Source organism: Tetrahymena thermophila (genome assembly GCF_000189635.1).
Source record: "Tetrahymena thermophila SB210 genomic scaffold scf_8254610, whole genome shotgun sequence".
Classification (NCBI taxonomy): domain Eukaryota; phylum Ciliophora; class Oligohymenophorea; order Hymenostomatida; family Tetrahymenidae; genus Tetrahymena; species Tetrahymena thermophila.
In genome coordinates, this window is record NW_002476380.1 from 143,084 (window position 1) to 168,901 (window position 25,818).

Below are 25,818 nucleotides of genomic sequence, written 5' to 3' on the forward strand. Positions count from 1 at the left end.
AACTAAATTATAAAAATATAGAAAGATTTTAATAAATAATACAAAGTGATATAAATTAAAATGAAATCTCTTGTCGTTTAAACTAACTTAATAAAAATATATAATATGAACATCAATATTTCTTTAAAATTTCTAATATTAATGAGTCAATGCTAAGCAAAATTTCTGAAAATGAAGAATAACTGGAAGCACAATTAATTTAATAAATAAATATCCATAACTCTAATTAAATACCAATATAACAATTCTAAATAATTTAAAAAAGCGCAGCTTTATAAAAAAGAAATAAGATTAAATAAGTGATATTTAGATTTATAGTTTTTTTATCATATATAATGGCAATTTTATAATTTATTTTCTTTTTTTATGTGGATGTATTTGATTGATAATATAGGCAACATTAAAATATTTTTTTTAAGTTTTAAAATTACTTTTATTTTAATATTTTATTGATAAATAATTTCATATTAAATTAAAACTAAATACTAAAAGCTTTCAAAATAATTTATTAAATTAATCATTTTTTCAAAGCAAGTGAAACATAAAAATTAAAAATTATTTTAAAATATTGTTAATCAAATTTAAATTAACAAAGATTTTATAAATTTTATAAACTTTAACTTCAAATAAAAACCCATTCCCTTCCACTTTTGAATCTTTAATTTTAATTAATTTAACTACTAAAAGAATAAATTTCAAAAAATATCTATTGGTATCTTAATTATGGATGAACTAAAGTATTTTAAAATATTAATTTAACAGTAATTAAATTTTTTGATTCAGATTATTTAAAAATAAATTATTTTTCTGATTTAGTTAATTAATTATTAATATCTTGTTACTTCTTATCATTTCAATATTTTAATAAATTTAATTAAATCTGATTTATAAAATATTTTTAAAAATGAATTTTTTTAAAATATGCTTAATTTGGTGGGATAATTTTAAAAATTAAAAATAAAATTTTTTATTTGTTTGAAAGATATTTATAAATTTACAAAATTTAAACTTGCTTAATAACTTTAAAATATAAGTAACTTAGTATAAGTGATAAATATCTAAAGTTACCATATTTATATATTAAAAATTTATTATATATAGATGTTAAAGAGTTATAATAAATGAAAAGATTTAATTTGTTACATAAAAATAAGATGAATTTTTTTTCACCATTTAATTAATAATATGTGGATTACTTATGTTAAATACTCTTTGAAACAAAAAGGGATAATATTTTCACCATGAATTTTATTTTTTTCTAAATATTCTTAACAACTACTTATTTCGATTAATCTAATTAGCTAAAAGACCATCAAAATTTGAAGATAGCAAATTCGTATTGTATCAAAAGTAAATTAAGCTGGTATTAAACAAATAAGGAGAATAAATATATAATATTACTAAAAGATAACTTTTTTAGATTATAAACAATATAAAATGTAATACAAGAATGAAATGGATGATCTATTGATTTATCAGCTAGAATAATATAAACTCAAAGATATTTTAAAACAAGACTTTGAAGTTTCATGTAAAGTAAATAATACGATCTAATAAATAGTAGAAACATGCAAAGAATAATGTCTTTAACTATTGGAAAAGAGAAAAAATGAATACGATTAATATATTTAAGAATAATAATAATAAGAATTGGTTAATCAGCCTGGGTAAATTCCTGCACAGTATTAAGGAGTTGCATAATACGAAGACGATGAGTCTTAGGAATTAAAAAAAGCTATATATAACATTGATCATCATAAGATGTGGTGCTCCTTTGATGAAATTGATTAGAATGAGTTGGAATTTCCTTCATATATGATTCCTCTATATAAAAAAGTCATTTTTTTACTAATTTTAGATTTAACTCTTATTACACTGATATGTCTATTTATGCCTAAATTTAGCATGAATATATTTAATGATAAAGTTACTACTAATATTAAAATTTAATTTATTATTTATTGGATTAGCACAATCATATTTTTAGCATCTGTTGTGTATTTATTTTCATCTATAAAACTAATAAGGCTAAGGATAGTTATAGGTACATCTGTAATTAATATTTTATGGCATCTACTATTAATTATTATAAATTATTCAAATTAATCTGATAGGTAGAGATTGTTTCCTTCTGCCAGCGATGCTTTTTACTTTATAGAATTTTTCGTGAATATAATTCTGTTTGTAGCTTTATTAATATTTGGTGCAAGGATAAATGCGATTGTATTAGGATAAAATGATGAACAAGAGTAGGAGCTTGTATAAATTAACAACTAGATAGCAAATGATGAAGAGGAGTTTTAAAATATTCATAATTAAAGAGAGCAGCCTTTGCATCAAAGTGAGGCATATGCAAGGAGTTAAATAATAAAAAGTTCAAGGTTGCCGAATATTAACAATATAAACAGTAAATTTGTAAATAATAATATCTAATCTAACTAATCTGTAAAAATGTATGATGAAAATTAAAGAGATATCAATCAAAATAGACACCATTATCTGAATGATACTCTTAGTAAATTAAATGAAACCAAGTAAATTAATTAAGAAGATACTATTTATGTAAACTAGAATGATATTGCTTACTCTTAAATGAATTTCACAAATGTGGATAAACCCGAAGTTACTGAGGTAAACAAATATTTTCTTTTATAGAATTATAATTTATAATATTTATTTCATGATAAATAGGCTAACTAAAAAAATGGGAATTAGATATTTACTTTAAACAATTAATTTTTAACTGAAGAAAATCCTCATTTGACTATTTGTAATATAGGCGATAATAAAATTAAAAAATTCCATAAACCAAATCAAGTTTATCCATTAAAAGATGAAGATTATAAAAAAAAATAAGAAATCGATACAGTCAAATAGAATGATAAAGTAAATGAATCTGCATATGGAATGAGCTATACTAATTAAGAGACTTAAGAAAAGTCTATCAGCAGAGTTACCAGCAGCAAAAATATAGCTTTAGCAAATTAAACTAAGACTCTTTATAAAAAAGATATCTCTTAAAATACACTTACCACAAAAAGTACTTAAAATAACTTACTTGATACTACAGCAGACAGATCACTGAATCTTACAAGCAAGCAGCTGCTTTAAATATCAAAAATAAATTAAACTTTTCAGACAAATAAGAGCAATTTAAACAATATGTTCTTAAAACATTAATATGATATGAATTATTGGGGGTCTTAATTTTGTGAATATTCACCTGCTATAAAAACGAGGAGAACTATTGATAAGTACAAAATGGAAATACCTCCTTCTCTAGAAGACCATAAAATGAGTGTAATTGAAAGTTAGAGACAACTGCAGATTAAAAAGCAAGAAGAAGAGAGAATAAAAAGGATGAATATAGCTGAATAAGAACTTTAAAATTAGATTTAATAGCTTTAGTAAAATTAAGATGAATTAAAAAAGAAATACGAGTAAGATTTAGCTAACAAGCTAAGAGAGAAAGAAGAAAATGAGTAAAAGCTTAAAGAAGAATTAAATAGTTTAATATTAGAAAGTGAGAGGAAAGAGAGAGAAGCCAAAGAAAGAGAAGAATAAGAGAGGCTTAGATAGATTTAAGAGTAAAAAGAAAGAGAATAGAAAAATAAAGAAATTGAAGAATAAGAAAAAAATAAGAAAATAAGTGAAGCTAGTAGCAAGAAGAATATAGCACAGTTAATTGATCCTAATTCAACAATTTAAGAAGAGGAAGAATAGAATAATAGCAGTCTAATTAATAACTCAAGCTAATAAAATTAAAATAATAATATTGAGTAATCTCCTAGTCTTTAGAGGGATAACCCCAATGGTCAATCGAAAAGTAAGAAATAATTTAAAGTTGCTAGCACTTTGAAAATCAATCCATCAATTATCGAAGAGGAAGAAGGTTCAGAAAGAGAATAAAATTTTATAGTTTTTGATGATGACTATAAAGACAAAGACACAGATAGATATATTGACATAAATACATTTGTAAAGTAAGGCATAGGAGCTCCTAATAGTGGATCTTTATCTTAATTTCCTTTAAGTGTTTTAAAAGAACCTGACTATAACAGCTAAGCAGTAAGTATTGACGAAGATGAAAATCACCTCAATGAATTAATCAAACTTTAAGAACTTTCAACAAAAGAAAAAAATTTAGCCGAATCGAAGCTAATTAGCTCTTCATAAAAGAATGAATTAAACGAAAAAGAAAATAAATATTCTGAAAAAAAGAAAAACGAAAGTATAAATACAGCAGCAACAACAACAACAACTCAAAGTAATTCAAATGCAACGCAAGGTAACAGAAATTAAAGTTCAAAAGAAGAGTAAGAAATGAAATTTGATAAGTATGCGACTTTACAATAAAAGGATAATGACAGATACAAATCTACGAAATTTGAAGAAGGAAATAACACAATTGATATCACATAAGGAATTGCTGGTGCTGATAATGATGATGATTTAGATGATCCATAAGTCATTAAAAAAAATAATTTCAATTTAAGCAAGTTAAATCAAACTGTAAATAGCTTTTATGTATCTAAATCCAATACATAATCAGATTTTTTCCATAATGTTGGTAGTAATTCCAAAAAATAATAAACTTAGACACTCAATGAAACAAGAAAGAGTGAAAATTTGTAATAAAGTAGACCAAATACCTCAAATAATCAAGTCCCAATTCTACAATTAAATAATTTTAACAGAGGAGCTAATAATAATAGTATTATGCCCAATCCTACTACATACTAGTCAATTGCCAACAAATAAAATGCACTTTAAAATTTAGATAGTCATAGAGAAATTTAAAGATAAAATTTAATCAGATAAGCTGAAAATTATTTAAATAATAACAATAATTACAGTGGTTCAACCACACCTATTTAGCAAAATGAAAAGGGTTCAAGTAGAATGGAGCTAATAGGATAAGATGATTATTAGAATTCACCTGATCCAACATAAAGAGAGTCTAATCCTTTTAGAATATTATAAGACTATAGAATGAGAATAATAGGAGTAAATGATTTTGATGAAGACATATTGAAATCAATTTCTCATCCAGAAACATTATCAAGAGATTATTCAAAGAGTGAATACTAAAAAATGAAATAAATATTTACAAGAGGACAATCTAATTCTAGACTTTAAACACATCCTTTAAAGCAACATGGAAATAACAACGTTTCTCAATAAAAGCTTGACAGCAATCAAAATGTCATCCTTTGAGAGTAATACATATATTTTGGTATATAATTTGCTAATACATTAAAAAAATAAACTATTTTTGAATATTACTAAATAAAACTAATTAAATTAAATAATGTAAATTAAACTAACTAATTCAAATATAAAGTATTATTTATCTATTTATATTTCTATCTAAAAATAAACCTTATAACATATTTAGACTGTATATATATAGTTCATATTTTATTTAAAAGCTAAAATTACTAACTTAAAAAAATGTTTTATTCAAATTAAAATAAATACTTATTTATCATCTATTAAAGTGTACTCTAAGCACAAATTTAATTATTTAGGAATTATTACTAATTGATTAAAAATGAAATAAATTAAAATATTTTAATAATTAATTATGTTTCTCTCAATTTTTTTAAAAATAAATTTCTCATTTTATCCCGTTAATTCTAAAAATTGTTTTATTCTATATTATCTTCTATCTAATCATTTAACTTCTTACTGATACTATTTTAAGTAGTCAACCTAGATATAAATTAATTCATATTTAACTAATTTTTTATGATTTTCTAATTTTGTATTGGATTGCTTTTTAATTAAATTAACTAATTTATTTGATTTCATTAAAATAAATTTAGAAAAATAATTTAAAAAAATAATTTAAAATTGATTGCTTTATAAAAGATGCACAAACACATACATTTGAAGTAAAAAACAATTTTGAACCATCTTTTTTTTTTTTTATGAATACTTCTTTTGTTTGGATGCTAAGAGTATATTTGCAAAGAAAACGATTAGATTATTGTTTAATAGATCTTAGAAATATTAAACAAAATAAGGCTTGAGAGATACCAATTGACTAATATAATAAATAATGAGCTGCAGCTGCTACTGTAATAAAGAAGAAAAAGAAAGAAAGATATAAAAAAAATTATATTGATTTTGGAAATTAAAAATCAAAAGGAAAACATTAAATAAAATTAATAAAGAAAAGCAATAAGAAGTATCTTGCAAAGATGTTGAGCAAAGGATTTAAATAATTGTTCGGTTTAACAAAAGCCACTAATTTTTATAACAAAAATTTTTTCTCAAGATTAGCCGCACACAGAAAAAATGACGATAATTCAGATTCAGTTCCTTTTGAATTTACCCCTGAAAACTACAAAGAAATTGAAAAGATTCTTGCAAAATATCCCTTAAAGCAAAAGCGTTCTGCTGTCATGCCCCTCCTTTATTTAGTTTAAGAATAAAATAATAACTGGGTTCCTTTATCTGCAATGAAAAAGATTGCTAAATTATTAGAAATGCCAGAAATTGATGTTTATGAAGTTGCTACTTTCTATACCATGTATAACAGAGAACCTGTAGGTAAATTCCACTTATAAATCTGTGGTACCACTCCTTGTTAATTATGTGGATCTCGTGAAATTACTAAAGCTATTGAAGAATATACTCAAACCAAGCTTGGTCACACATCAGCTGATGGTAAATGGACTCTTGAAGAAGTTGAATGTTTAGGTAATATCATCATTAAAATATATTAATATGCAATCAAAATGTTTTTTTAAATATTAGCAATATATTAAATTCATATTATAAATAACAATTTAAAAAACTCTACATAACAGCTTTTACAGCATATAAAAATAGGGATAGTTAATCAGCAAAAATACAATATTAATTGATTGATTTTAATGTTATTAGCAATTTAAAATATCTGCATTTGATGTTATAAAAATATTTATTTTCAATAATTTCTAATACCGATTGAATGTAAATAGCTTAGCCTACTAAATATAAATAAAAAGCAATTAATTTACTATAAAATAAATAAATAAATATAAATGAAAAAATAAAAAATGTTAAAAATGATATCTTAGAATATAATTTTGCATTTTTAAAATTTAATTTTTGTTATATAGATTATTTATTAAAAATTATTAGGTGCTTGCTCTAATGCTCCTATGATTTAAGTTAATAACAAATGGGTATATGAAGATTTAACTACTGAAAATGTTGTAAAACTATTAAAGGATTTGGAAAGTGGCACAGACAAAAAGGGACCTCAAAATCACCGTAACTAAGTTGAAGGTCCTCTTGGCAGATCAACCCTCAAAGAAAAAGATTTCTTATCTGGCGAAATCCGTTTCTCTCGTGATTTTGCTAAGGCCAAGTAAGATTGGGTTGCTCAAAAAGAACAAGAAAGAATTGAAGCTGAAAAAAAGAAGGCTGCTACTGCTGCCGCTGCCGCTGCTGCTAAAAAGTGATAGATAATTAATATCTTTAAAAAGCAAATTCATCCATTGAGAAATCATATGTGCAAGGTTATTCAATTAAAATATTATTAAAATTTTAAGAGCTTGTATAATTTATGTAATTTCTCTAATATTGTAAAATTAGGCTTTTAATCATTTACAAATCAACAATCTGATCAAATCTTTCTTTTAAAAATAGCTAGATTTTTGAAATAAAATTATATAAACAATTTTAGAAACTAAACAATACTCATTTCTATAAGCAATTTAATTGCTCTAATATATTTTTAATTAGTTAAATATAAGCAAAGTTGATCATCACTATGACTAGATGCAAATGTTAAACATATTATTTTATATTAAAGTGAGTATTTCATACAAGTTTAAGCAAGAAATGTAAATATAATTAAGTTTTTTTATTTAGGAAGAAGTACTGTTATTTATAATCAGTATGAGTTAATAAAAATTATTTTAAATTACTATTATTATAAATAATCTTAGATATTTATTAATCAGTTATAATGCTGATATAATTATAATTTTTTAATTGTTAATGAACTGTTTAAATTTTTAATATTGTTTAAACAAATTTTTTTATTAATAATTATGAAGGAATTTCAATTTTTAACAATTTTAATTATATGTGTTTTGTAGTAGATAAATTAGAAAATCAGAATATCAATAAATTTCGTTATAATTATATTTGATAATCAATTAAATTAATAAAATAAAAAATTAGCAACAAAGTTATAAATAAAAATAATATTTTGAAAATTATAGTTAAAAAATTATTTTTTAATCAACTTCTTTGAATAAATAAAAAATAATTAATATTTTTGAAAGTTAGAATAGTTATTTTTATTATGGTTAAGTAAGTTTTTAGAATATATTAAATTTAGTTTGAAACACAACAAGTAAAATTAATTTTTTGTTATTTTTAAATTTTAATTAAATAAATAATTTGACCAGCAAAAATATTTTTATAATAATACATTCAAATTTTTTTAAAATTTTTATCTAGATTTTACTCAACAAATATTCTAAATTGAAAATATAACTTTTGAAAAATATTTATTAATTGTTTTGAATTGTATTGTTATTTATTTTTTATTACTAAAATAAATTTTTGTTTAAATATGGTATCGTATTTTAGTAACTATAGAAATTAAAAATTGACATCATAAAGATTTATTTTTGAGAATTTCAAAAAATTTAATTCCAGTCTTACAGTTTTATTATGGATATTTAAATTCTATTAAATAAATTAGATTTTCTGAAGATTAAAACAAATATTTTGCTTGGCATATTGAAATAAAATGAAAACTATCATTTAAAATTTACTTATTATTTAATTATTTCTAATTTCTATCTTTAAATAAGATATAAAAAATTAGATTGCATCTTGTTAAAAAAATAGATTTTTGACAATATATGTATAATTCAAAATTTCAAATCGTGGAGATTTTTAGTTCAATAAAGAATATCAATTTTTTTTAATAAAATTAAATAGGAATTTTATTGAGAATAAATCGAGAAAAATGCAAAATACATGAAGTTTCATTAAAAAATTAGTGTTTTTATGAATGAAAAATTTAAAATTTCACATTTTTTTTCTCTTAATGGGATTATTGATGTGGATCAAGCTTTAGCATAGATAGATGATCTGATTCTTTTACTAGTTTTAAATTGCTTAGATATTTTATAAATGATAATAAAAACATTAAAAAAGTGAAATAAAAATTATTATAAATCAAGTTAAGAAAAACAGAAAAGATACTGAAAAAAATAATTAAGTGCAATACACATATATTAGCTTCAGAATTTAGAAATGTCAAATAATCCTAACTCATTAAGAGGATCTTTCCTCAATAATAATGGACAAAAAACCACATAGATTCCTACTTCAACTTTTAGCGTTCCATCTTCATAGCCTATAGGTTCTAACCCAATTTCGACTTATACTACCTATTAGCCAATAACTACTACAAGTTATATGGGTACTACTACTAACCCATCTATATATTCATCATATTCATCTACTACTACACCAGGATTTACAACAGCAAATCCAGTACCATCAAGCTACTTAAGCAGTTTTGGTACTGCAACAGGTACAGCAACAGCAGGTCTTACAACTTCAAGTTTATCACAATAGCAAACAACAACTACATATACCAATTTAGCTACTTAATTTTAGATTCCTCAAAGTTAGATAACTCCTGTTTAAGGAACAAATACAGCTACTACCATCACCACCACAACAACTGGATACAGCGTTCCTGCAACACAAACTTTATCATATGATTCAGCATATATTTAAGAAATTTTAAACAGAAGCAAATAATCAGGTAATTTTTATCTTTTTATATTTCTAAAGTTGATTGAAAAAATGTTTTATCTTTATAATAGTATCTGACGGATAATAAAAAATGTAGGATTTGGCAAATAGCACTACTACAAATCAAGTTTAATTAGTACCTGGATCAGGTTTAACAACTTCTTAAAATAATGAAAACTTATAAACAAGCTCTATAACTTCAAGCAATTTGTATAGCTCTAACATAGCAAATCCTATCTACACAAATAATTTAACAACTTCAACAAATTATGATAAATTTTCTCCTGTAAAGCAATCAACAACCTTTACAACAGCATCTTAGGTTGCTCCTGGTATAAGTAAGCAAAAAAATAATATTAATTCTAAAAATAATTTTCCATTTACAAAATTAAGATTACAGAGTTGAAGTGAAGGCTTAAATGAAATACTTAAGCCATGTCAAAGAAGAGATGCTTCAAAAATAATAAGAATATCAAAAGGATATTTCAGGATTATTAACTGGAATGAAGAGAGAAATGGAGGCAGAGTTCGAAAAAACATTAGATCACGTTCATAACTCCTAGAATGAAAGCAACCAAAAATCTTTAGTTCTTCAAAAAGAAGTTGAAACTTTAACTGAGAAGTTATTCATGTCTACCCAAATAAATGATGTTCAACAAGTTAAAATAAAAAATTTAGAATAGGCATTAGACAAAGTTAATGAAGAAAATATTAAGCTTTAATCTTCCAATTTAGATTTAGATTAAGTAAAAACAGAATTATCGGTAATAAAAACTGAAAATGAAGCTCTTCGTTAGTCATAAACTTCTGGATCAGAATCTTTAACTCAAGAAATAAAATTACTTGAGCAATAATACTTATAAGAAAAAGATAAGAACCATCACTTGGTTGCTGCTCATTCTGAAGAGATTTTGAAATTAAATCATCACATTAGTGAACTAGAGGATTAAATAGTTCATATTTAAAAGGAATTAAATGAAAAATCTATTCAAGTTCAACAACTTCAAAAAGAAAAGGAAATTATTCTTGTTGAAAAAAATACTATATCTTAATCTTTAGTTGAGAAGGAAACAATCATTGAAAAAGTAAATATTTTTTTATTAAAAAGTTATAAAATACAAATTTAAAAATAGGAAAAGAAAGAAATTGTCCACATTTCATCAGTAAATGAATCAGAAGTTCATAGTTTAAGAGAATAAATCTCTAAGTTATAATCAGAAATTAGATTGAATTCTGAAGGTTAGCAAAATGATTTCACTGCTTTAATTGAAGCTTTAAAGAGAGATATTGAAGAAAAGGATCAATAATTAAAATAATTAAGAGAGTTTGTTATGGAAGTTTAACATGCTGGCTAAATTAAGGTGTTAGAAAGGGAATAATAACTACTTGAAAAAGATAAAATTATTGAGTCTCAAAAAGAAGAGTTGATGCTCCTTTCATCAAAACTTGAATAGGTTATTAGAGAAAAGACTTTTACTGTTTCAGGGGAAATCGGACATGTTACAGAAAGCGTAAGAATAGATGTAAAGTCCCAAAATAAAGAGAGACAGGAAACAGAAGTCAAACAATAAGTCTAGGAAATTCCAATTGAAGGAGAGGAAGAAGAAGAAGCAGGAGTAGAAGAAGTTGAATTTGATATGGAAGTAAAGTAGGCAAAGGAAACCAGATAAGAAGGAGATAAACAAGGTTTCTTTGATTAAGCTTCTTCTCTATCAAAGGAATTAATGGAAAATAAATAAGTTTAAGATAACTTGCTTAAAGAAAAAGACGGTTTAAGTAAAAAAGTAACTGAACTTAATGTTAAATATCTTGATGCAGAAAAATAAAATAACGAAAAGATTGCTTAATACTAAAAACAAGAAGCTGAACTAAAGCAATAAATATAAAAATTGCAACAAAACGTTGATGAATTGACAAAATAGGTAAAAATAAATTATTTTTTTATATTTATTTTTTAAATAAATTGATTTTTAATGAAAAGATCCAATCACAAAAGGAACAATTACAATAAGATGCAGATGCTAAATTAGTTAATGAAACAAACAAAATTAAATAAGGACACTAAGCTAAGGTAATCTATCTCAATGCTGAAATAGCAGCATTAAAGGAAAAGCTAAATGAAGAAAAAACTTAAAGCGAATAACGTGTTAGCTAAGTTTTATAATCTCAAAATAGCAGCAGTTCTGAATTAATAACCAAGCATGAATTAAGAGTTACCGAATTGCAAAACAACTTCAATTTACAAAGAAATGATTTAGAAACTAAAATCGTTGATCTTTAACATTAATTAGCTGCTTTAGAATAAAAATTACGTGATGAAAAAAGCAATCATGAAGCATTAATCAATTAGAATATTGCTTCTAATAAAAGTTCTTTAGATGAGTAGGCTCGTGGTTATGAACTCAAGTTAGCTGAATAGTAAAAATCTTACGAATTAAAAATTACTGAAATAAATAGCAAACATTAATAAGCTTCTTAAGAAGTCGAGATTAACTACAAGAAATAGATCACAGAATTGTAGGCTTAGTCTTAATTAAACTTAAAATTATTCGAAGAGCGTGAAACAACAACCAAGCAACTTGAACAAAATCACTCACAAGCTATTTAGAATATTAAAGATACTCATTTATCGGAAATAAATAATCTTAAAAATTAATTCTCAGCTGATTAAGCTAAACTTTAACAAGAAAATAAAGCAGTTATTACCTAATTAAAAGCTTAAATATAAAACTTAGAAATCTAAATCAATGAATTAAACCAAAACCATAGCATTTAAATTTAAAATTTAAACAAAGATCACCAAGCAAAACTTACATAGGTTGAAGTTTAATACAAGTAGACAATATCAACCATAGAAGAAAGCCATAAGACTTACATTTCTAGCATCTAAGAAAACCACAAAAAGGAAATATCTTTGGCTGAAGAAGCATCAAAGAAATAGCTAAACGCAAGCGAATAATAAAAATTAGAAACAATTGAAAACTAATATAAACAAAGAATAAACAATTTAGAAAGTGAACATAAGCTTCAAATTGAATAGTTAGAAAAGTAGCACACCTAAAAAGTTAGCAATTTAGAAAAAGACTTCTAGTCAAAGATTGATGAAACTATAAAATCTTACAATATTAAAATTTAAGAAATAGAAAAGAATTATTCCTAAAAAATAGCAATAGTAATTAGTGAAAAAGAAGAGTTATCTGCTTAAAATAGCGCTGCCTCCAAGGGATAATAAGATAAGGAAGCTTAACTCTAAAAAGAAATAAGTGAATTAAAGTTAAAAATAGAAACCTTAGTCAATAATCACCAAAAAGAAATTATCAAACAAGAAGAGAAATATAATTTGTTGAGATAGACTGTTCAATAAATATCCTAAAACTCACAAAATGTATCTGTAACAAGTAATATTCAAAGCAGTTCAAGTAGCTCTACTGTTAACAATGGCGATTACCTTGTTCTCTAACATGATTACAATCAACTCATTGAAGTTAATAAAGAAAACCTTAAAAAAATTTAAGAAGAGAGAAGATTGTATGGTATTCTTTAGGATGACTACATCAAGCTAGAATAATAATTCACTACTCTAAAGAACGAAAAGAAGAATTCTGATAAAAAATCCAAGACAGCTGAATCAAATACCGCTGCTACAACTACTTCAGGAGCCTCTTAACTGAAAAATAAGGCCTACTTTGAAGTTGATTAAAGAGTTTCAAAGGAATTAGAGCTTACTGTATTGAAATTAAAAGAAGAAAATGCTATTATTCGTGATTAACTTAAGAAGGAATATGAAGATAAAATTTATTCATTAGAAAAGTAGGCAATCGAATACGAAAAGAAAATGATTGAATTAGAATAAGTCAAAGTTGAATTGAAAGCAATGAAAGATGAGAAGGAAGAAGCTGATTGGGAAAAAGCAAGAAAGAATAATGGTAACAAAGGTGCTTCTAAAGAAGAATAAGCCAAGAAAACTGGATTAGAAAAAGAAAAAGAAGAGTTACAAAAAGTTCTTGAAAAGAAGAATGAAGAAATTAGAAAATTAAAGAACGACTACAAAAAATTGGAAAAACAACTTAAGAACCTTCAAGCTAAATCACCTCAAGTTACACCTGCTCCTGCTACAGTTGAGTCTTAACCAACTTTAAACACAGAAGAGGCTGAAACCAAAAAGGGCAAAAAGAAAGGATACAAGATTGATGATGACTTACAAAAGATTTTCAAGCTCTCTGATATAATTTATCAAATTAACCAGATTTGATTTCAATACATTTAAAACATAATTTTTATTTAAATAATTGCATTTTTATGTAAAAAATAATTGTCAAATAAATTGTTTTAAAAGTTCATCTTGATTAATTTTAAAAAATATTTTTAGATATTTTTTCATATCTTTTAATTATATTAAACTAAAGCATATTTTTTAAATTTTTATTAGCTTTTACTTATTTAAATATGCAATTATTAAATAAGCTCAAATTCTTACTATAACTAATTTTTGCAAATTATAAAAAATAGTAATAAATTAATTACTGAAGCAAAAAAAGAACAACTCAAATTAATATGAAATAGCTTTAATATTTTCTGTTTTTATTTCTGTAATTTGCACACATTTCTCGATCTTATGATAGTTAATGTTCTGTAAAGTATTGCTTATAATGTGATAATATTGGGTAATGCATTAAATGTGAAAAAAATTATTATTATTCTGCTGTAAGAAGTTCATGCGTTTCTTTATGTTAAGATTATTTTTATGTTCCTGAAACATAAATGTGCACTTACATCTGCGGAAGGAATTATAAGGAAGATATCTAAACATAAACATGCGAAAGTTTGTTTAAATGCAATCTCCCTTAACAATACGGATAAAATTTTATGGAAGGTCAAATTATTTAAAAGATAGATTATATAGAAGATTTAGATGTTCTAGTAGGATTGTTTTAGTAATCTTAATATTTACACGTATGGAATGTATAAACTAAAAATTTAATTCTAAAAGTTAATTTATATATAGGCTAGATAGTTAACTATGAAATAGTCCAAGATACTTATACTGATATTGCAAGCTCTAGTGATGATGCTTTAAATTAAACTGATGAGAGTCCTAAAAAATAGCAAATTCAATAAACTAATGTTTTAAAATAATTTCTTATAGCATTAAATTTTTAAGGGGATGTAGTTGTTGTCGACCTAAATACTTTTTAGATAATTTATTAAGATAAATTTGATGTAGGCAATTATACTATAGCTGACAATAATAGTATACTTTTAGCTAAAAATTTACAAAATATTAATCTAGTTATTGTATCATAAAACGGTAGATAAATTTAAAAATAGTAGCTAAAAGGTTTGAAATTGTCAAATTATATAAATTTTTAAAGCAGAGTAATTATGATTAGTAGTGACATAAATACAGATAATTCTATCATATTTACTGAATAATCTATATACTTTATACAAAACGTTTGGGATGATAATAACCTCACATAGATAACTAATTGTTAAATCTACGCAAACGCTATGAAAGTGAATACATTCAGCTACTATTATTAATTAGGGAATTAAAATCAATAATCTTTAATATTTGCAATTTCTATGAAGCAAACAGCAAATTTTCTTTAAATTTATTCAGATTAAAAATGTATCCAATACACACAATTTGAAAGTGATATTATTTCTATTTTTATACAAAAAACTAATGGCAAAATATTTTTAACAACACAAAAATAAATAATTATTTTAGTAAAAGACAGTGATATTTAAACATATTAAGTTATTTAAAATTTCTTGCTCTCAAATGACTCTACTATAACTGCTATTGTAAGTTAAATTGAATTAATGTATTAGCAGTTTATAATTATAAATAAATCTAATAATTAAATGGATCTCTACTATATCGATTAATAAGAAAACAAGGTCTCACTATTTTAATCAAACGTATTTTAATCCTCAAATGGATATCAAAAGATATATTTCTATTTCAAGAAAAAATCAAATAATTAGAAAAATGCAAATAAAATATAGTACCCAAATGGAATAATCTTGTTTAACTCAACAATATTTTATTCTAGTTTTAATTAATCATCCAAATAATATGTTAATTATGGGAATACTATTAACTACTAACTAAAAAAAGTACTACCCGAATCTAATATAACATCTATTCTATACTTAGAATAGAAGTAATGGGTTGTTACTTGCTTATAAAATCTTAGTATGTATTTTTGGACATTAACAAATAATGGTGCAGAATTAGTATGTTATATTAGTACTCCTGTTCCATGTTTATTTATGAAGGTTAATACTTAAGAATCACACTTATTTGCAGCAAATAATGACAATTAAGATTATCATTTTTTTGTCGTTTAACTTACTAACTTCAATATTGAATTTCATAAAATTTAAAAATCAGTAAATCTAATATCATTTGACATCCTATATTAAGGTTTCCAAAATATTTAAAATTAGAAATTTCATTATTAAGAGTTTTTCATATTTTTATAAAGTAATAAAATAACAGTTATGACTTATGATTATCTTGATACTAATTTGATAAATCTTAACGAATTTGAGTTAATAAATGCTTTTTATTAAAGTATAATAGCTAACAACACTTTGTTAATATGCTAAAATTAGATATTGCAAACAATACAGTTGTTAAACAATTAAACTGTGTAATTTGCATTAAATTAAAGTTTATCATTCTAATCACCTTTAATCAGCTGTAATTATAATTCTTAATATGGTAAGATATCTGTATCTAGCTAACAGTCATAAGTATATATAATTTCTCAAAATTTAACGATTGAATATATGTTTAGGTTAAAATTAGATTAAACTTCTCAAAAATGCCTATTTAGATCAAGCTCTTCTCTTGTGTGCAAACTTTATAGCCCAAAGGAATCAATGCAATATTAACTAGTATTAATTCAATTTAAAGAAAATATACTCTACATTCTCTATTAATATATCTAAGTTTTAGATATTCTACTAGTAGATAATTAGCCATTTAGTGATTATGATGATATATTTTAAGTGTACTTTACTAAAGCTCTGCCTTAAGCATCTTCGCTTAACTCATTAAGAGTAAAAATTGACGAAGATTCTAATTTTACATATAGTTACTTCACTTCTCAATATGTATTTGATTAGATATGTGTGACTTAATACTATCTTTAAAATGAATACAGATAAATCTATGGATGCTAAAATGGATTCACAGGAGACATATTCTTTTAACAATAAAAAGACTACCCTGCAAAAAAACTGATTAGCATTAAAAATTCTAAAAATAGTGTTTTGCTTCAAAGTTTATTCAAATTGATAATTTATGGAGATAACTCTCTTGAAATATTTGATTACAAAAACTTTTAATCCTTGCTTATTTTTGAATTTTAAGAAGATGAACATATAATCTAACTACTCGAAATAGGTTATCCTTTTGAATATATAGTGATTCTCACGTCTAAAATGTTATATTTTGTTGAATAGAATGATAAAAGTAAGTTTTTTTATATTAATTCTTAGACAAGCAATCTAATAAATAAAATTTAGAAATAATTTTAAAAGATTTTTAAGTTAAGTAAAAAATGTTGGGTTTTTATTAAAAGTCTAATCTTTTATTTTGAAAATTTTCATAATTTTTATAGGTTATTTTCAGAAAATTACTTAAAATAAATATAGTTTTATATTAAATTAACTAAAAGGTTTAAAAATATTTAAGAGTATCTAACAAAATGAAAATTGGCGTTAAATAATCTACTGCTAAGAGGAGTAGCTAATGCTTTTATCAGGCAAAGATTTGAGTTTAATAGATTTTAAAAACGTACAATTAAATGTTTAGATAATCATTTAAGCTCAAAATGGTATATTACACTATTGCCAAGCAATAGATAAGAAGATTGCCTACTGTCTACAAGAAGAAAAAGGCTAATATTTAAGATAAAAATTATATTAATTATCTTTTGAGGATTTAAGTGTTTTTGGAGACTAAATCTTTTCAATTAAAAATTTTAAGCAAATAAAAATAATAGAAGATTCAATTTATGCAGTAGAAGGAGATGAAGTTATATTGTTATCCATATCTTATAGTGAAATTTTTTTTTCTTTAAAATTTGATTTGCCAATCGAAGAGTATTATATAATTGATAAAAACATAGCAGTTGTTTTTACCAAAAAGAGTAAATTTATCTAAAATTCAATATCAAATAATAATAGTTAATTTAAATTATAAAGATTTTTACATTTTGGACATCTAAAAGAATACCTACATTCAAACCTAGAATTTGGCTGGTTCCTATATGGGTTCATATTTAATTGACTTAATATATGAACAAAATGTTGCTCTTATTATTATTTACACAGATAACATATCTAATGGATTGGCTTAAGTTATTAACGTATACACTGGTAAATAAATCAAATTAAATTTTTAATTTAACTAATTAATTTTTGTTTTGAAATAGGATAGGATTTAGGGTATTTTTAATAAAGTATTTAAGACACCTATATCACAGATATTTAGTTTGATAAAATATCTTATCTTCTTTTCATCAAGCTTTCAAATGGAATTGTATAATAATTTAATCTTAAATTATCTTGGTTTTAAGAAACAACATATTTTCACCCGATTATGAATGATTAATCAATGAATTAAGTCAAACTATAAAAAAATATGATCGTTGATAGTAATTTCAATCGGATAATACTTATATTTGATACATTTTTTTTAACTTTTGAGATTGATTTGAATAGTTCTAGGCCTAGCTCCTACACTTAAACTCCATTTAAGTACTATCAACAATTAATTGAATAAGATTTAAGCAGTTCATAATTATATAAAAATGAATTTTATTTAGATAGTAATAATGTAATTTGGATGTATAAAGATGATGATTTGATTGATTTTTTGCACTTCAAAGATGAGGTCAAGCACATTGAATACTTATCTAGTCGTTAAGGAAGTAAAATAATAAAACCTTCAAATTTTACTCTTTGCTTATTTACAGAACAATAAATTTATTTTGTTAACGATCAAAGTGAAATTGACCAATATTCATTATCTTTTCATACTAAATATATACTTAAAATTAATGGGGTAATATATGCATTAAACAATAATAACTGTTTATTGATTCTCTCAAAAGATCTAGTTGCTACTTATTTTTAAATAAATGCTGTAAGAATAGAGTATATTATTTACATAGAAGAAATAGATAGCATTCTATTTGAAGATATGAGTAGTAAAATTATTCTTTACAATATATAAAAAAATACTTAAGTATATACAAATTATGATTCACTATAAGCAAAATGTTTAAATATTAGTTTTAATTAAAAGTAAATATATTGCTTATCAACAAAAAAGTAGCTTATTATATTCAACTATTCAAAGGAAGAACATAAATTTTTAGATAAATTTGGTATTATTTACTAATTGAGTGATAATGACATTGAATCAGAGTTTAAAATTAACAGATTAAGTTTTGTTGAATATGATTTTTTGAATAACAAAGTATTTTTAGCTTTTGTGAATTCAAAATTGATTAATGTTTTTTAATTAGATATCAAATATGATTAAGACAAATATATTTAAAGTTTTTCATTAAATAAAATTAATTATATTCTAGCTCCTCACTCTAACTCAAAAAATATTCACTTTGTTGGAAATTATTTATTGCTCTAAACATTAAATCAGCTGATATTATTAGACAGATAGACTTATAACTATTACGACTCTTTTAAAGTATCTATTAGATATAATTAAATACTTTAAGTAATTTTCATAGATAATAAATTGTACAATTGCATAGTTTTTAACACAATGAATAAAATATACATTGGGATTATAGGACAGAAATATAACAAATTTAATCTTATCTATCAATAATAGCTTGAAAACTCTAGAATACTTGATTACACAGTTTAAGAAGTCTAGTAAAAAAATGGTCTCTATGTAAATTTAATATATGAAACTAATAGCATGGTTTATAAAAATTCTTTTTTTGTTTACGACACTATAACTTACACATCTCACTATTGCTATATTGATATAAATATGAAAGATAATATTTTTAAAATAGCCAAACAAGTCTAGAGCATAATCTATAATCAAATAAACAAAACCTTTTTTAATGTTTAAATGAGTGATACATTTAAATTCTATAATCTAATTAATAAGTAATAAAAAGATAGTAATTTAATATTAACATAATTAGATTCTGATTAATAAAACAAAACTTCTAGATTTGAAAATTTAAAATAAGTTAGCAATAAAATAACATTTTCGATGGAATAGCTCTACAATATAAAAGTTTAACAATATATGCTTTTATAATTAACATTGATTTTGAAGGATTTTTAAAATTACAAGAGAGGTCCAAAAAATTAAATCAAATAATTTGTCAAGATAAAAGATGTCAACTTTATTGGCTAATATAGTGTTACTCATAAATCTTTTATAATAAATCAATCTTAGCTAAATTTCGAATTTTTCGAAAGCATCTAAATCGAAAACTTAGAAATAAAAAATATAATTTTGGATTAATATAACCAATTGACACCTTCCTTTGTTAAGTTTAAAAATAATAAAATTATTAATATTAGAAATTTAAAGATATAAAATTGTATACTTAAAAAAGGTATTTAAAGTTTAATCTCGTTTATTGATAATAATTAAATTATTATTTAAAATATGCAGCTGTTAAATAATACCATAGAGTTAGAAAGCAATAATTAAAATACTGCACTTATTTATATTTAGTAGCATTTCTTCTTAGATATCAAGTAATCCTAAATATCTTTTAATAAAGGAATCAAATTTTCAAATAAGACAATTGATAAATAATTTGTAATACTAAATATTGAAGGAGCTAACAGCTTTTATTTAACTGACACAATTATTTCTGATAATTCTGAATTGATAATTATTCTATATAAGAGTTAATATGTTTATGGTGATATTTTATATAAGATGAAAAATGACAATATAATCTTAAGAAGATGTTAATTCGAGTTTAATTAAATGTCTTTATTTGACTAATCTCTCATCTAAATTGAAAGTAATTCTGCTTATTTTGATGAATTATTGTTCAACAATAATACATGCATCAAATGCACACAAGGAAGTATTCTTTTGAGTTAAGAGAGCTCAATTATAGGTATTGATAAATCTAATTTTACAAACAATATTTCAGAAAAAGGTGGATCTATTTACTTTTCTCTTGAAGGAGGAAAAGCATTTATAAATTAAACGTTGTTTGAAAATAATACTGCGATTTATAGTGGAGGTGCCATTTATCTTTATGTAACAAATGTATAATTTTATCAAACTACATTTATAGGAAACAAAGCTTTGATTGGAGGAGCAATCAAGTAAGAAAATCTTTATAATGAAGATTTTGTTTCTTATTTAAGATAAAAAAATAATTTTGAATAAAATTTTACATTTCTAAATAACCAGGCACTTGTCTTTGGGAGTAATATTGGACTTTTTCCAGCTATCTTCGAATTAAATCTTTTACTGCTGACATCAAGTGAAGAAACTATTCTTGATTAGAGAAAACAGACATTTAAAGAAATTTCTGATAGTGATCTTTTAGCTTTAGATAGTGGATCTTTTGTAAAAGTTTAACTGCTTTTCAAAGATTTATCTGAATAAATTATTGATTTCTATCCTCCAAATATCTCTAACTTATAGCTTTAGCTCTTAGATTAAAAAGTAAAGTCTTTAGATACAAAAATAGAATTAAATGATGAATAAAATAATTTATTCTTGGATGGAGGCCTTTATGTCAATTTAATAAAAGATTTCAATAAAGTTGATAAAAAAGTATAGTTTGAGCTAATATAATTTTCAGGGAATTACAACTCATGCTCAACATTTACCATCAGGACTGAATTATTTACAGATATTTTCTAAAAGTAGCTTGATTTAAATAACACAATCACTAAAAAGGTTTGTTTTAAGACTTGCTCAGAAGGAGACATTCCCATTCTACTCCCAAGTGGGAAAATAAAATGCAGTAAATGTTAGCAAGGATTCTACAACTTAGAAGACTATTCTCAATAAATTGATAATAATTTTATTTAGCACCTTAAATCTAACCCACTTAAATGTAAGCTTTGTCCTGAAGGAGCAAAATCATGTTAAGCAAACTAAATTATTTTAAAAAACAGTAAGAATTAAAAATATATTTTATTTATTAATAATAATTATTTCAATAATTAAAAAAGATTATTGGAGAGATGATGAATATTTAGACACCATAGTTGAGTGCAACAATAGATAAATTATGGATTACTATCCGTGCCAAGCTGAGAATCCTAATTCAAAAAATTATTGTGTTGAAGGACATATTGGTCCTCTTTGTGAAAGCTGTGATGTCCTGGGCTAGACTTGGGGAGTTCCTTATACTAGAAATAGCAACTAATCTTGTTAGAAGTGTGGATCTGAGTTTATAATAATTTTCTATTTGATTACAATAATAATTCTATTTAATATATATCTATATTTCTCTCTAAAAGCATTTTTAACAACATATTAATTAAATTCTATTTACTATTATACGAGAATACTCAAGTTATTTCCTATCTCGAACAGCTAATACAATAATATTGCAGCTTCTCTCATCAAATGTTTTAGTAATTATTTGCAGATTTCAATAATATTCGATGAAACAAGTTATGAACTAAACTTCTATCAGTAAATTAAAAGCTGGCTAGGTAAATTCTTTAATTCAAATTAAGCAAATGAAATAATTTTTTTTATTAAAAAACCTAGGCTCAACAAGTAATTCTATTTAAACAGAAATGGATTGCTTAATAAAATACTTAAATTTTAGCAATGATATTTTGCATATTAAAATAATGGCAACAATAATATTCCCTGTAGCTTGCTGCTTAGCTTAGATAATTTTATTTTGTCTTATAACATTTAAAAACCTCAAATAAATGAAACACTTCATGAAAACAATTTTCATAGTTATTCTTAATTTCTTCTTGCCATCATTCCTGAGGTAAATTTTTACAATAAATAAAAATAATAATCTCACTTTTAATTAATAGTTTATTGACTTAATCAATAAGCTGCATATAAATAGGGAAAAAATATTACTTGTTAGCAGACTTGTCTATAGAATGTCAAATGTCTGGGTCTATTTACATTATAGTAAATTATATAGTCAAGCCTATATTAGCATTACTTCTGTTTCATCCTTTTATAATATTTTGGATACTCAGAAGAGTTAAGAACAAATTAGATTATGTTATTACAAAATATAAATACGGATATTATTTTCTCGACTACAAAGATGAATATTATTATTGGGAAATTATAAGACTTTATTTTAAGTTGTTTATTGTCATTATTTATAACTTACTAAAAACTAATGACAATACATACTTAATTAGAAAAACTATTTCATTTAGTTTAATCTAAATTTATGTTTACTTTTTAGGAAAATACCAAATTTTCAGAAAGTCTTTTATATAGAAGATAGACTACTAAGTAGGTTAATTTTGCTCACTGGTTTTACTGATTGAAATAGTTAATAAATTCTTAAACAAGGATGGAATCAGACTAGTAGCATACCTTATATAATTAATTTTTGGTCTATACTGCATTATAAGAATTTTGAATTTAAAAATATAATAACTAAACAGATAAAATTCTCCAAAAATTATTTCTTTTTTAGAGTCTATAATCCCAAATAAAATATTTAATTGGTGGTTTAAGCATTTGAATAGTAATTTATATAGGACTTTAATTCTATGGAGAGTGATTTATAATAATAAAAAAGCAATTGTTTACAATAATATCACTTCCTTGGATAAAATTACAAAAATATGTGCATCTACTTAAAAATCTATAAGTAATTTTTATCATATTTAAATAATATTTAATTAATTAAATTTTATAATTTAAAATAGGAGGGACAGGCATTTATTCTAATAATGATACTTATAATTATATATTTTCTTAAAAAAATATATTATCATAAAACTAGGTTTTTAGAAATAGTTTTAGAAATTCAGATTAAAATTTAGATTTAAGCCATAAAAATAATGAAAATAATTAATAGAAAAACAAATTTAAAGTGAATAGAAAAAATTTTCAAAAAAAGAAAACTGAAGTTCCTGTTAAAAGATTGTATAGAGATTAATAATTAAAGCTAACAAAAGCTTAATCTCAAAGAGAAATAAAAATACAAGGAAATTTATGAATGAAATATTTTTCTGCTTGGATAAATCAATATGTTAAATTTTCTTTTTTTTTAAACTAAATAAACTTGGATTATATTTTAATTTAAAAATAATTCGAGAAGTATGTTTGTGTTACACTTAATTGGTATTAAATGAATCTATATATGATGATGTTAAAGGCTTTATTCATTAGTAGAATTAATAACTTAAAAATTTTAAAGATTTTTTTGTATTTTTAAACAAGATAAATACAATTTAATTAATTTTATATAAAAGAATATGATAACTTATTTTTTAAAAATATTGTTCTTCTATACCACATTTATAATCTTAGTAAAATAATTTTAATGCTAAGAAATATCATGTGGTAAATTTTGCGATTAGTGCGATTAGGATGGGTGTATTTCATGTGATAAAAACTCATTATTAGATGATGAGACTTTTCAGTGTTATGAATAATGTTCCTATGGATTTTATTATGATTTTGACAGTGAGACATGTACAGATATTTGCCCCTTGAATACAATTGCTAATGAGGATAGCATAACTTGCGAAAAAGTAGGTCCATGTTTATAATAAGGTGTATTTGGGGATAATTTATTGTTTGATTAAGCAATTCATTTTATATATTTTATTCCTTAATAGAACTTCATTATTGGAGCTTATAATTCAGAAAATGCTATTAGGATTTGGGATTTGGAAACAAAAAGTTTGTATTTAAAACTCTAAGTTTTTAATGAAACTATCTCAAATTTTATAGTAGTAGATTAAATTTAGATACAAAATGATACAAAATAAACTTCTTACATTGATTCTTATCTAATTATATGGAGTTAATCTTCAGAACTAGTAGTCTTTGAACTAAAAACTTTTAGTAAAATAATAATAGTTCATTTTAAAGAAACTTGCTATTCATTTTCTAAAGAGACTTAAATTTTTACAAGCATGATAAGCTAGAATATTTTGTATTTAGTTTTATACGACTCAATACAAGGATATGTAAGATTACTGAAAGCTTAAGATGGAGAAATCGATTTAATAACTGAGATTGTACTTGAAAGTACACTAATAAAACTATATAAAGAAAATTAAGAAAGTAAATTCTTTGTTATTCTATAAGATACTATCTATGATATCAGCTTTACAGATAATCAAACCACGAAACAGTAGTACTAGCTCTGTAATAACAAATAAAACTTTACACATATACATACAATTAAATTTAAATAATATTCTCTCGATTAGCTATCAGATTCTATTTAATTGCTATTTTTAGTTGATAAATCAGAACCTGTTACATTATACATCTACTCTAATAATGAATGCCTATAATAACTTATTTTTACAGAAAAAATCTAAGAAACTTTTTTACTGGAGCAAAACTCTATAAGTGATATCACAATTTTAGTGGTAAATTTTTAGAGCATTAACACACTAAAAAGTACTTGGAATTAATAAAAAAAATAAATCGAATTTTTTATTGAAAATCAATAAAAATTAAAAAATAATGTTTCATAAGCCTTTTTCAAGTATAATTTAATAATATTAATTTTAACAGATGGTACTTTTATGATATACAAAATTGATTTAACAAGCGAAAAGATATTAATTCAAATGGATAATTTAGGATAAAATTAAATTCAAATTGATTTGAAATAAAAAATTGACTTTTTTGTTAGTAATTTAAATATTGGCTAGTATATTTTAATTAATTATGGAAAGAAACTTGCCTATTAATATTTTAATGTTAACTTTAGCATCAATTAGGCTTATTTGCAATTACAAGAAGAAATTGTTAACTATAGAAAAAACTAAATTATGAAAAATTAGGTTTTAAATGAT

The 25,818-nt window shown here is 23.2% G+C and overlaps 6 protein-coding genes across 6 annotated transcripts; all 6 read left to right on the forward strand. All coding sequences in view use genetic code 6, as the record gives it.

Annotated features, from left to right (window-relative positions):
• Positions 1-1,437: 1,437 nt before the first annotated feature.
• Positions 1,438-5,217, forward strand: TTHERM_00335620 (transmembrane protein, putative; the record flags this gene model as incomplete). Its single annotated transcript, XM_001017530.2, has 4 exons — positions 1,438-1,836; positions 1,971-2,044; positions 2,115-2,631; positions 2,692-5,217. The coding sequence occupies 4 exons, from the start codon at positions 1,438-1,440 to the stop codon at positions 5,215-5,217; spliced, it is 3,516 nt and encodes a 1,171-aa protein (XP_001017530.2).
• A 989-nt stretch (positions 5,218-6,206) lies between these two features.
• On the forward strand, positions 6,207-7,457 carry TTHERM_00335630 (NADH-ubiquinone oxidoreductase 24 kDa subunit; the record flags this gene model as incomplete). Its single annotated transcript, XM_001017531.3, has 2 exons — positions 6,207-6,708; positions 7,135-7,457. The coding sequence occupies 2 exons, from the start codon at positions 6,207-6,209 to the stop codon at positions 7,455-7,457; spliced, it is 825 nt and encodes a 274-aa protein (XP_001017531.1).
• Positions 7,458-9,273: 1,816 nt separating this feature from the next.
• TTHERM_00335640 (hypothetical protein) lies at positions 9,274-14,035 on the forward strand (the record flags this gene model as incomplete). The annotated part of the gene is made up of 5 exons (XM_001017532.1): positions 9,274-9,793; positions 9,855-10,121; positions 10,177-10,868; positions 10,917-11,705; positions 11,765-14,035. The coding sequence occupies 5 exons, from the start codon at positions 9,274-9,276 to the stop codon at positions 14,033-14,035; spliced, it is 4,539 nt and encodes a 1,512-aa protein (XP_001017532.1).
• Positions 14,036-14,398: 363 nt separating this feature from the next.
• Positions 14,399-15,127, forward strand: TTHERM_000335659 (transmembrane protein, putative; the record flags this gene model as incomplete). The annotated part of the gene is made up of 1 exon (XM_012797969.1): positions 14,399-15,127. One exon carries the CDS (start codon positions 14,399-14,401, stop codon positions 15,125-15,127), a length of 729 nt encoding a protein of 242 aa, XP_012653423.1.
• A 1,460-nt stretch (positions 15,128-16,587) lies between these two features.
• TTHERM_00335660 (transmembrane protein, putative) lies at positions 16,588-23,996 on the forward strand (the record flags this gene model as incomplete). The annotated part of the gene is made up of 8 exons (XM_001017534.2): positions 16,588-17,275; positions 17,481-17,954; positions 18,010-18,183; positions 18,240-21,950; positions 22,009-22,497; positions 22,556-22,790; positions 22,840-23,645; positions 23,704-23,996. 8 exons carry the CDS (start codon positions 16,588-16,590, stop codon positions 23,994-23,996), a joined length of 6,870 nt encoding a protein of 2,289 aa, XP_001017534.2.
• Positions 23,997-24,255: 259 nt separating this feature from the next.
• Positions 24,256-25,798, forward strand: TTHERM_000335669 (hypothetical protein; the record flags this gene model as incomplete). The annotated part of the gene is made up of 5 exons (XM_012797970.1): positions 24,256-24,534; positions 24,622-25,036; positions 25,097-25,156; positions 25,535-25,654; positions 25,734-25,798. 5 exons carry the CDS (start codon positions 24,256-24,258, stop codon positions 25,796-25,798), a joined length of 939 nt encoding a protein of 312 aa, XP_012653424.1.
• Positions 25,799-25,818: the final 20 nt, after the last annotated feature.